This window comes from Oncorhynchus masou, chromosome 24, assembly GCF_036934945.1.
Source record: "Oncorhynchus masou masou isolate Uvic2021 chromosome 24, UVic_Omas_1.1, whole genome shotgun sequence".
In the NCBI taxonomy this organism is placed as follows: Eukaryota; Metazoa; Chordata; class Actinopteri; order Salmoniformes; family Salmonidae; genus Oncorhynchus; species Oncorhynchus masou.
The window spans coordinates 79,375,266-79,388,465 of record NC_088235.1 but is presented as its reverse complement, the minus strand read 5'-3'; the positions used below and the strand labels follow the sequence as shown (position 1 = coordinate 79,388,465).

Sequence of the window (13,200 nt, the reverse complement as noted above, 5' to 3'; positions counted from 1 at the left end):
GGGTGTTAAGCATAGGTCACCTAACAGTACGAACTCTGACAATAGATTGGGGCAATCAATTCACATATGGTGTCCAGGGCACAGCTGGGAGCTGAGGGTGGTCTATAACAAGCGGCAACAGTGAGGGACCTTTTTCTGGAGAGATGGATCTTTAAAAGTAGAAGCTCGAACTGTTTGGGCATTGACCTGGATAGTATGACAGAACTCGGCTATCTCTACAGTAGATTGCAATTCCGCCCTCTTTAGCAGTTGTCTTGATGGAAAATGTAATTGGGGATGGAAATTTCAGAATTTCTGGTGGCCTTCCTAAGCCAGGATTCAGACGGCTAGGACATCAGGGTTGGCGGAGTGTGCTAAAGCAGTGAATGAAGCAAACTTAGGGAGGAGGCTTCTGATGTTAACATGCATGAACCCAAGGCTTTTACGGTTTCAGAAGTCAGCAAATGAGAGCGCCTGGAGGGACACAGGGCCTGGGTTAACCTCTACATCACCAGCGGAACAGAGGAGGAGTAGGATGAGGGTACGGCTAAAGTCTATAAGAACTGGTTGTCTCATGCTTTGGAAACAGAGAATAAAAGGAGAGCAGATTTCTGGGCGTGGTAGGCTGGATTCAAGGCATAATGTACAGACAAGGGTATGGTAGGGTGTGAGTACAGTGGGGGTAAACCTAGGCATTGAGTGACGATGAGAGAGGTTGTATCTCTGGAGGCATCAGTTAAGCTAGGTGCAGTCTCCGCATGTTTGGGGGGGTGGGACAAGGGGGATATCTGAGGCATGTTGAGCAGGACTAGGGCTCAGCAGTAAAATAAAACAATGAGAGCTGCCCTAAACAACAGTATACAAGGCATATTGACATTAGAGAAAGGCATAAAGCAATCACAGGTGTTGATTGGGAGAGCTAAGACAAAAATGGGTGAGACAACAACGGGTAAACAGCTAAGACAACAACAACAGGTAAATGGCGATAAATGGGCAGAGAACAGAGGTCGACCGATTATGATTTTTCAATGCCGATACCGATTATTGGAGGACCAAAAAAAGTCAAAACCGATTAATCGGACAATTTAAAAAAAAATGTATTTGTAATAATGACAATTACAACAATACTGAATGAACACTTATTTTAACTTAATATAATACATCAATAAAATCTATTTTGCCTCAAATAGCCTCAATTTGGTTTAAATAATGCAAAAACAAAGTGTTGGAGAAGAAAGCAAAAGTGCAATATGTGCCATGTAAAAAAGCTAACGTTTAAGTTCCTTGCTCAGAACATGAGAACATATGAAAGCTGGTGGTTCCTTTTAACAGGAGTCTTCAATATTCCCAGGTAAGAAGTTTTAGGTTGTAGTTATTATAGGAATTTTAGGACAATTTCTCTCTATACAATTTGTTTTTCATATACCTTTGACTATTGTATGTTCTTTAGTATTGCCAGTGTAACAGTATAGCTTCCGTCCCTCTCCTCGCCCCTACCTGGGCTCGAACCAGGAACACATCGACAACAGCCACCTTTGAAGCAGCGTTACCCATCGCTCCACAAAAGCCGCAGCCGTTGCAGAGCAAGGGGAACAACCACTCCAAGTCTCAGAGCTAGTGACGTTTGAAACGCTATTAGCGCGCACCCCACTAACTAGCTAGCCATTTCACATCGGTTACACCAGCCTAACCTCGGGAGTTGATAGGCTTGAAGTCATAAACAGCTCAGTGCTTGAAGCACAGCGATGAGCTGCTGGCAAAACGCACGAAAGTGCTGTTTGAATGAATGCTTACGAGCCTGCTGGTGCCTACCATCGCTCAGTCAGACTGCTCTATCAAATCATAGACTTAGTTATAGCATATTAACACACAGAAATACGAGCCTTAGGTCATTAATATGGTCGAATCCGGAAACTATCATCTCGAAGACAAGACGTTTATTCTTTCAGTGAAATACAGAACTGTTCTGTATTTTATCTAAGGGGTGGCATCCATCAGTCTAAATATTCCTGTTACATTGCACAACCTTCAATGTTATGTCGTAATTACGTAAAATTCTGACAAATTAGGCGGCCCAAACTGTTGCATATACACTGACTCTGTATGCAATGAACGCAAGAGAAGTGACACAATTTCACCTGGTTAATATTGCCTGCTAACCTGGATTTCTTTTAGCAAAATAAGCAGGTTTAAAAATATATATTTCTGTGGATTGATTTTAAGAAAGGCATTGATGTTTATGGTTAGGTACAGTTGTGCAACGATTGTGCTTTTTTCGCAAATGCGCTTTTGTTAAATCATCCCCCATTTGGCGAAGTTGGCTGTCTTTGTTAGGAAGAAATAGTCTTCACAGAGTTCGCAAGGAGCCAGGTTAGCAGGCAATATTAACTAAGTATGCAAGTTTAAAAATATATACTTGTGTATTGATTTTAAGAAAGGCATTGATGTTTATGGTTAGGTACACATTGGAGCAAGACAGTCCTTTTTCGCGAATACGCACCGCATCGATTATATGCAACACAGGACACGCTAGATAAACTAGTAATATCATCAACCATGTGTAGTTAACTAGTGATTATAATTGATTGATTGTTTTTTATAAGATAAGTTTAATGCTAGCTAGCAACTTACCTTGGCTTCTTACTGCAATCGTGTAACAGGCAGTCTCCTCGCGGAGTTTAATGTAAAGCAGGTGGTTAGAGCGTTGGACTAGTTAACCGTAAGGTTGCAAGATTGAATCCCCGAGCTGACAAGGTAAAAATCTGTCATTCCGCCCCTGAACAAGGCAGTTAACCCACCGTTCCTCGGCCGTCATTGAAAATTAGAATGTGTTAACTTACTTGCCTAGTTAAATAAAGGGTAAATAAAGGTGTAAAAATAAAAAAAATATATTAAAAAATCGGCCAAATCGGTGTCCAAAAATACCGATTTTCCGATTGCTATGAAAACATGAAATCGGCCCTAATTAATTGGCCATTCCGATTAATCGGTCGACCTCTGGCAGAGAGGGTCAGTTAGTTACACATAGGGCTTGAGTTTGAGGCTGGGGCCGACAGATAAACAAAATGAAGTAGTGTTAATGAAGAGTTCAGCAGGCGTCAGCTGTGTAGCCGAGTGATCATAGGGTCCAATGAGAAGACCTTTGGGGAGAGGGCCATTCTTCTTACCAAACCACATGATCTTTGTTTTGAAGGTGTTCAGAGCAAGGTTAAGGGTAGAGAAAGCTTGTTGGAGATTAAGAAAGCTTTGTTGTAGAGCATTGAACACAAAATTCGGGGAGGGGTCGGCTGAGTATAAGACTGTATCATCTGTGTATAAATGGATGAGTGAGCTTCCTACTGCCTTAGCTATGTTGTTGGAGCTAGGTTTGGGCCAACTATTTTTTGGGTTTGTTCAGGTAACACTTGGACCGTAAAGTTGAGTAAACAAAAAAAGGGCTGTGGAAGCAGTTACTTCTTAATAATTAGTTGAAACAGCTAGATTTTATTTTACAGTGCAACAGACAGTGGTGCTTGTTTCTCATCCTCCCCTCTCTCTCAGTTCCCCCTCCCCCGATTCCCCCCACCCCTCCTTCTCTCTCTGGGCTGGGAAGAGGCTTACTCAGCATGCAGTGATGTGACTGAGTCGTGATGTTTGGGACTGTGACTCCCTCAGAGTCATCCCACCAGCGTCTACGCCTGTGGGTACAGGTTCATCATTAAAATGCTTTGGCCTCACTTGCCTCAACAAGACTAGTGAGCATAATAACAACACCCTGTCTTTAAGAAAATAAGGGGCATCAGGTATATTGAATCACACAACTGTGTTTTAAACAACATTGGCATTTTTTGTACAGTGTGCTCCCATACTTTATTGTTTTAATGTGAAGTGTGTTGCGATATTAAATAGGCCTACACTTTAAATAAAGTTTGATTGGATTGGATTTGATACTGAAACAACACATGAATGAATAACAATACCCTTTTAGCCTGCCATATACTAACTACACTGCAACTTACTGCATCAAATCTACTGATGGGCTACATTTAAGGGTTTATTGACAAGTCTGCACACAAACTGACATCTACACGTACCACATGAACAATGAGGGACTTGTATTAATGTATATTGAATGTGTAATAACTGTGTCAAAATCCAATTCCTGGTATAGGATTGCCATTGTTTGATGATTGCCAGGTATATTATCATCTGCAGAACTGGTCATTTGCTGAAATAACTTTTGTTTATTTGTATTCAGGTGAGTTTGTAACCATGCACTGTGTTTTCCTACACTGGTTGCCAAGAGATTTTTTCTTCTTTGAATGTTTTCTTTCTTGTCGTCAGCGGAAGGTTACACCCCTGAAATCTCTATACTTAATTTACTTTTTGTTAAGGTCGTAAGTCAGTTGAATATGATTTATACGGACCTTGTCCTGAGAGGGATTAAAGTTCTTACCCTTGTTTAGACTACTGTAGAGGCACTCCCACAGAGACCTTACCAATCTCGTGAAGTGATTTAAACCTTTGTGCAAAAGCACATTCTTTCCGATAGTGGAGAACGAATCAGGCAGCAGGTCTTGGAAAGGAACTTGCATGTGAGGAGGAATTCCGTGGCTACCTTAAATCACATGCTGACATATCAAGAACCATTACTCTCCACCCATATCCTAGACCTAGAGGGCTAGGACAAGAGGTGCCTCATCTTCCGAATTGTGCTTGTAATAGAAAAGACACCGATGCGCAAACATCACACGGGAATTTTAAGACACTCAATTGGTAAGCAAGAGGAATAGGCTACAGAGTGGTCCTTACTACAGAGAAGACTCACAGATTTGTCTGAGAACTTACTGTCACAGTGGATGCTAACTGGACATACCTGTGTTTCTCAGTTTGGGAAGATTTACATGCCAAATCTGGGGAAACGTGTTTGAAAAACAAAAGCTTTAAAGTTCTCGCCACAATAATTGGTAAGTTCCATTACGACTTTGGAATCATGTCAAACCTATAGTCATAATTCATAATTTGTATAATGTGGTAAATGATGATTCTATAGTTTTAATAACTTTGACTCAAAGGGGCAATCTGCAGTTGCTACATTCATTTTTGGACTTGTAAATGAATATGTACACATTGATTCTTGAGGAATATAACTTAGAAATAAATGCCTCATAAGCTCAGTTCAACTGTCCTACCCCATCAGAGCCCCAAATAAACACACTAACTGTAAACGAACACAATATAGCTTCAAAACATGGTTCAAATTATAACTGTGACATGGATGGTCAGTCCTTGCATCCAGAGGTCTGTTTATGAATTTGAGATTGGTTATATTTCCCCAGCCCCATCACTCAGATTGTACTGAAACAGGTGCGGGGAATGGCTTTGTTCATGTTTCTTACCTCACATTGGAGGTAAGTTACCTTTGGAAATGTATAAGCAAAACCATTTTATTTTGTAACCTGAGGCACGTAGACAATAACTGAAACGAATAGCCGACATTGTGTCACAGTTCGGGTTTGTTTTAGGCTACATGCATCACATTTCACTGTTGTTTTTGCCATCTTTTAAGAGTTTCAAAATTATACAACTACATGTAGGCTACGCAAGATTCAATTGATGTGTCAACTGATGCTAACTGCCATCTGCAGACAATAACATTGGTGGTTATCCCTGACCTATAGGATAGCTGATGACAGCACCCATAATGTCAATATAAGCAACACAGCCTACCTCTCTTTATAGACATCAAGCGCAGTCTGTGATATGATATCATTAGGCTACACCGACTCTGTCAGCTGTACCTATACTCAGAGGGTCAGAGGGTAGGCTAGCTTACTTCTATTGTCATGGGGTGGCAGGTAGCCGAAAGGTTGCAATATCAAATCCCTGAGCTGACAATGTAAAAATATATATATATATATATTTAAAAAATCTGTTGTTCTGCCCCTAAACAAGGCAGTTAACCAACTGTTCCTAGGCTGTCATTGAAAATAAGAATTTGTTCTTAACTGACTTGCCTTGTTAAATAAATTACAAATTTGTTAAAAACACCTGCAACAATAGGCAATGTGTGCTTCAACATTGATGCCTTCTTGTCTTTCCTGAAAACAAGATTAAGTTCTTGTGGATTCGATGTTCTAACCAGATTATCGTGCCAAAAACCTGTTACAACAGGTGTGTAGACCGCCTAGGTCCTAGGGGTCAACAGGGTCGGGATTCACCTGTCAAATTCAGCCTCCCAAAGTGCCCACATTGACCACTGGAGGGCGAGCGAGTATCTGGGTTTATTCAGCGCCCTTTGTCGATATTTGCCCTACATAGAATACACATATACATATTTCTCCCTTTACTGTACATAGGTTAAGGTACAGTGGTGGCCCGTTTAAACATTCTCTCTTGTAGCTCTTATGGCCATGTAGCCCAAGCCAGTGAGATTTTCCAGGAGGAAAAATTGAGAAAGCACTTCTCTGAAGTAACCTGATGTCTGTGATATTTAGCAGTTAACACGCATAACTGTCGCCCAAGTATGGTATGTGAGTTTATGTTGCAGAAAGAAGGGTATGGGCTTTCAGAGAAGTCCAATGGATAAACATATGGATAGTTTCTAACCAGTTGGCAATGCGCAATTACCTGTCGGCCTACGCACGGAATATCCGGTGCATCTGAGTCGCAAACATGGGCTCTTTTTCTTGTAAAACTGATTGTAGGAAATGCATGACGTAGGAGCCGAGCCCTGTTTGCCACCAGTGTCCATATTCTTTCCCGAGAATATCCCAAAGATCTGATGCCGAACCGCACTTCCTGAAGAGAATACCCGGTTTATTGTGTTATTTGCATTCCGCGCGCGATTACCTTCTAATGGATTTGGATGCAGCAGAGGTCAGAAGGAAGGAAATGACGTCAGCACTGTACTATAAATGATGACGATGACAGACAACATGTGAAACTTGAGATTGCGCAACATTGAATATACATAACATAGTTATTGGATATGGACAATGTGGCAACCTACATGCATTGCTGCCATTGTAATCTGCATAACCTATAATAAAACATCATCCTACATTTAAAGTCCTACCCACATAAAGCATCTATGTAAGAATATTACATAGTTTGTTTTCAGCAGCCTTTAGTTTAGGATTTGAAATTCCACCACTTATAGGGCTATATGTTGTGATTGTAATATATTATGAATGGCCTAAAGTTGCCTGAGTGGGCTGGAACTATCGTATTATTGCGTGACGCTCCAAGGCCTAGCCCCCTTCAAACCGATTGGTTTTTGTGATCAAAAATGGTGTGGAAGAGAAAAAACGAGACGTCTGTCCTCCACGTGGGTGTGAATCTACTTTTGCCATTGGTCTAGATCAACAGCGTCCGAAAGGACTTCTCTTGTGATTGGGTAGAATGTCTGCGGACTGTAGGCGTGTTTTCGTCGTGGTGGAAGTGAGCTACTTTGTGACAATGCTCAGTGTCGATTTTTCATTGGAGCTGCGGTGGGCATGGGTGTGCAGCAGAGAGCTTTTACTGTATTAATCGTATGAGGCTTTTGCATTCTGTAGGTCTTGTATTTGGCCTCAAGGCAGTTTTCAGTCCCATTCATTTAAAACAATAAGGACAGAGAGGTATAGCCTATATTGCGCATTTTCTCTCAGAAAGGCAATATTTCTAATTGATGCTCCTTGGCATATTCCTGTGATACTAGTATAGCTGCCTGGCATTCATCCACCTCTGTAGCATTTAAAAATCTGGAACATTTGGAGTGGAAGTTGGAACATCTCTTGATCAAGCCGCATGCACAAGAAAAGCGCAACAAAGTATTTCTCTATTAGACTCGTTCGGGGAATATTCTCATTATATAATCAGAAGAGGGAAAACTGGTTTATTCAGACTCGGTATACAGTGACAGAAAGACACCGGGAGAGATATTCTATTTCTTTCTTTTGAATGCAAGCAGTTTCTCTCTCTGAAAACAAGGGACACTGTGTAAAAGGTCTGCTCTTTCTCTCCAACCCCGCTCCACTCGCCTTGTCTCCCCCCTGACCACAAGCTATCGAATGGACCAACATCCTAGCGCCCGGAGCTGCACCAGCCGCGGGGCTCCGTCTTGCGAGGCCGTCCCGAGTGAACCCTCCATGAATTTGTACATCCATTCCACAACCGGCACACGCTTCGAGCTCTCTCTTCCCCTGGAGGAGACTGTGGAAGGACTGAAGAGAAAGCTTTCTCAGAGACTCAAAGTACCAAAAGAAAGACTCACCCTTCTACATAAAGAAACGTGAGTACATCTATAAACATCAGCATATCCTACGGTCAAATGTTATGTGCATACATGATATAGTAGACTACATTGTACATACATTTGCTCTGTACAAATCATGGATTTCTATTGATGTCTATATTTTGCACTTATTTAAACTGTAACACACTGTGTAGATCAAGAATGGCATAGGTGTCATATCAGCAGCACTGTATTCAAGCTAAGCAGCTATTGACCATTAAAGCCGGCCAGTGCGGCAAGTATCGAATTGCGCATGGGAGACGCACATTTGTCAGTCAAGGTTTGAAGCAGTATTTATGAGGGAGTCGTGGGGCACATTGCATTGCCTCCTTCAGCGTTCATTATACATACCATACCATTAATGATTAAATATATTATACAAATGATTAACAGCTGAACGAAATGCATACAGTGCATGTTTACTTTATTTATCCAGCTGCCGTTTGTCTGACCATTGGATTTGGTCTTAAATAAATACACAATTATTTAGAGGCTTTGGGTTTAGAATCGAATTGATGTTATACGTAAATGGGGTGCACAATTGCATTTATTCCATGGTTGGGGTTATGGGAAGATTAGATGAGGGCGAAGCACAAGGAATCTCTTTAATTCCTTCTCTTTCATGATCTATGGTTACACCCAGCTTTCTACAATCTCCTCTCACACCAGGGAACGCATATGCATTGGTTTATGCTCACGTGTTATTACAAGGAACTCGCCTGGAGAAAATTGGGAGAACACGTATTTGCCATTTTGAATAGGGGAGCACTCGAGAACAATGGGGATAGTTTAACAACGCGTCACAATCTACAATCTATCTGCACTGTAATTATTGTTTCATTTAAAGCAAACGGAAACTGTAATATTTGCTGGTTTTCAATTGAGTCGGATTTTCGTGCGTTAAATGACAATGGAGGGGAGGGGAGTTGGTATGTTAAAGGTGTCTATGTACTTTCAAATCAACCAGTCTCGTTGTTTTTTGTGTGCTTTTAAATAACACCCGTCCCATGTCTCCCGGTGTAATCGCCTCCAAATCACATCAGGCCTTAAAACCGATAACATTTTTTAAATCCTCTCTCCAAATGCGCTGCTGACTGCCTTTCTCCAGCTGGAGGTGTGACTTTTAGTTCACACTGTACTGTACAGTAGGCTTCTCACAACGCTTCCGCTAGTCTCGCGTTTTTTCCACCTCTTTTTTTGACATGATGAGGTCCTGAAAATGACCATTCACAATGACAAATGACATGGCTGTTCAGTAAATAGGCGTAGGCCTATAAGTGTTCCTAAACGCGTTAGTTGTACAAAAATGCATTGTGCAGAAACAAATGCCATGTTATGTCCAAACATTTCAAATGCAAATGATCACCCTATGGTTACATACCATTTCAATGTGTTGGAAAGTCTTTCCAGTAACTGTCATCAGAGAACACACATAAACCTGTCTCCAACCGATGATGAGTAGGGCATTGCATGCTCATGGTTCTCCAATAGTGAACATGAATGGACCAAACTATGCTTTTTAGGGAAGTCAAATAGTAGGCTGTTAATTGAAAGATTTTGTACAAATGCAAACGCTTAGGTCAATTTCATGTGAATAAACACACATGATTCATAACTTCAAATGGAACATGCAATGTTTATGGAGAGGTCATAACCCTCAACTATCAGATTTTGTTGTCCTCCAAGAAGTTGTCATAACCTCCTGTCCAGCATCATGAGAGAAAATAGTCCTCTCCTTCAGGCAACGGCAGTGGTGTCAAATATCCACTGTTAACAGTTGTCAAGCCCCACTACTTGAAATTGAAATAGTGTATGACAGCGGATCAATATGCCGGCTCTCCGTCAAGTAGACTTTCATACAGGTTGTTTTTCTAAATACATTTTGAAGACTCACCTAACTGCACAAAGGTTGGCGCTTCTGAAATGTGAATAGAGTCATGTCAGTTAATCAGTTAAAATGCCAGTTTGACTGTAAACTAATATGGTTATTTATTTCTCCCCCTCAGGCGTTTGAGTTCAGGAAAACTCCAGGACCTAGGGATCTCTGATGGGAGCAAGTTAACCCTTGTACCTACAGTTGAAGCAGGCTTAATGGTAAGGATAATTATACACCTCATCTGTGTGTGTTTTGCTAAACGCCCTGGGGGGTTGTTTGGGTTCAAGATAATACATGTTAATAGCATCAGACAGATTAATGTAGGTAATTAAGTCTGTGTTGATCTCCTCTCAGTCATCTTTGAATGCACAAGGCTCAGCCTTTCTCCTTTGTCTACTAAGGCTTACCAGTAAATAATGTCGTTCTTCTTCCTCTTTCTTTGAAGTCTCAAGCATCAAGACCAGAACAGTCAGTGATGCAAGCTTTGGAGAGTTTAACAGAAACTCAGGTAAGAACTCTCTCAAATAATGATATTTAAAGTAACCTTCATGAGAAGACCGTTCAGTAGCCCTGCGTTGGAGATCATCTAATGATTTCAGAAGTGCTTTGACATACCGCTGGTTTCACCAAAACGGATTGCCCCTGAAAAGAAGCAGTGTGTTTTAAAGTGCATGAGACCTGTTTGCATGTGAAGCTGGAGCAGTATAGAGAAGACCTCATATATGAGACAGGCTGCTGCTACACCAGACTCTTCCCATGTGTAATCTTAGCCTCTTAAACAAGCAAGCCCAAGCAAACCCCACCCAACATGGGCCTGATTGAGAGTGAAGTCACCCCCCCCCCCTCTCTCTCTGTGCAAAGTCCTGACTGGCCCTCCCTTCTGGCTTTCCTCTCACCACAGAGACTCAGAGAGATGTTTCCAGGAAGCCAACACAGCTATACACTAAACTCATAAGCAGAGATTCAATTGACAGATAGGCATTTCAATCAATATTAGCCTATCGTTCCTGGAAGCATAGAATGCATGCACGAGAACAAAGTGGCCAAGAACTTGATGTACCTCTCTGGAACTGTTGAAATACAGCATGAATATGAGTCACTGGTTTGGTCTGAGTCACTGATCTGATCAATACTGAATGTAAAGTGATAAGATCTGATCTCACCTCCTCAACCTCAGAGAGAGAGAGAGACAGCGATGACGTATTGTCTCAGCAGCTGACTGACTCAAGGTGTTCTGTGTCTCTGTGATGCACGTAATAGTTGCAGTAAAAAAACATGTCACCAATGTTAGATACGACTTCAATCAAATGGACTAGTTGCACACTTATATTTTGAGGTTTTGTGTGACATTGAAGTAGCAAGTTTTCTCAAGTAACATCAACATGATAAAGATTGAGAACATAAAGCTTCCAGCAGGGCTGCTGGTGAAGTCAAAAACTTTCAACACATGTCAAAACCTCAGTGTGGCTTCTCTCCCGCTGATATTTTTACACTGGAAATCCTGGCTTTATTGTGTGTGTGATCTCAGCGCCTAGCCTGCCTGCGCACAGCACAACGGTGACGACAGATGAGTGAGTGTGTGTGTGTGTGTGTGTGTGTGTGTGTGTGTGTGTGATCTCAGCGCCTAGCCTACCTGCGCACAGCACAACGGTGACGACAGATGAGTGAGTGTGTGTGTGTGTGTGTGTGTGTGTGTATGTGTGTGTGTGTGTGCGTGCGTGCGCGTGCGTGTGCGTGTGCGTGTGTGTGTGTGTGCGTGTGGGGGTTGGTTGGTTGGGCTGGAAGCCTTTATCATCATGCGTTACCACTTTGCCGGGTGGCCAACACTGACTGTTTCCACTAGGCAAAGTCTTTCCCATACTTCAACAGTGCCAACATCAGACAGTCTGTGCCCTGACTTTCCACAGCTCTGTAGTCAAGACCTGTTGCCCTCGCCTATGCTCTCCTCCTCTCACGGGGCAGGCAAGCAACAGGAAAGGGCATGTACAGTAGTTAGGCCCTACAGTCATTATGAGTCACATTGGTAGGACTTTCTTCTTCATCAAGCCTGCCCCTTGTTTCTCAAGACTTTACTGTAAGAACGTGAGATGGTGGAACTATTCATGTCTCCTGGTGAGTCATTCAATGCCCTCATATGCACAGCCAACAATGAAAGTTTAGTAAAGGAAGAAACCCGTATGAAACAGATTGAATGTGGGGGGGGGGTTTATCTAGGAGAATTGATTCCCACTTCATAATTCATGAGGCGGAATGGAATGATATAGATTGGGGAGAGATTACAGATACCGGGTAAGATTAGAAAATAGGAACACAAGAGCTTTCCTATTCATTTCCTCCTCCAAATTGGAGGCTATCAAAAATCAATCAATGCACTGAGCTCTTAAATGTGTCTGGTAGGTTAACAGATACCCCTACGATTCCAAAAATAGCCATAGGGATAAGATGTTGTGGCTAGTTGCTGGCTGGTAACATTAGGAAAAGTGGTAGGTTAAACGTCCCCCTATGTCGCACTCTTCCCTCCCCCCAACTATGTGTAGTCTGGTCGGTATTGGAGATCAGGTTTTGTACCAGGAAGTTCAGTGTGTTCATAGAAGCCCAGCTGATAACGGCTTCCAGTATTCTCTTGCTTCATACTGGTATTCAGAGGAGTACTCCACAACCTGCCCAGCCAGGTGGCTTCCAGGGAGAGATCTATTTCGGACTTCCGTAGAGCGAGAGGGAAAGTGTTTCATGGAAAGGGAGGACCTTTCTCTCTCTCTCTCTCTCTCTCGCTCTCTCTCTCTCTCTCTCTCTCAATCCTTTCTGTTTAACAACTCGTCCATAGCCCTATCATTTGAATGTGCTGTGGTTTGCAAGTTTTGTTCTCTACCTAATGCCTGCCCGTTGGTTCCAGTAGGCTCCTGCTATATTCAGACGGTGACAGAATAGGCTGGCCTCTATCAAGGGCACTGGCTCCCTTAATTCGTCTTCTTGGCTTTCCCAGGCAAATGTTCTCCTGACATCTAATCTGCATTAAGCCACCACCTCCTGACAGTCCATCAAGACTGGGCTGGTTTTCTCCCTCTGTCTGCCAGAGATAGGTTTAGGT

General features: G+C 42.2%; 1 protein-coding gene across 2 annotated transcripts in view; it reads left to right on the top strand.

The window, feature by feature from the left end:
* Positions 1 to 4,661: 4,661 nt before the first annotated feature.
* Positions 4,662 to 13,200, top strand: part of midn (midnolin) — a 31,610-nt gene continuing 23,071 nt past the window's right edge. Inside the window, exons 1-5 of one of the 2 annotated variants that reach the window (XM_064935091.1) lie at positions 4,662 to 4,734; positions 4,848 to 4,925; positions 8,006 to 8,233; positions 10,243 to 10,330; positions 10,558 to 10,620. In XM_064935091.1, the coding sequence (XP_064791163.1) occupies positions 8,013 to 8,233; positions 10,243 to 10,330; positions 10,558 to 10,620 (372 nt within the window). In that variant the 5' untranslated portion in view covers positions 4,662 to 4,734; positions 4,848 to 4,925; positions 8,006 to 8,012. Of the gene's footprint in view, positions 4,735 to 4,847; positions 4,926 to 7,405; positions 8,234 to 10,242; positions 10,331 to 10,557; positions 10,621 to 13,200 lie in introns of those variants that run through there. The other variant, XM_064935090.1, reaches the window with a different exon arrangement.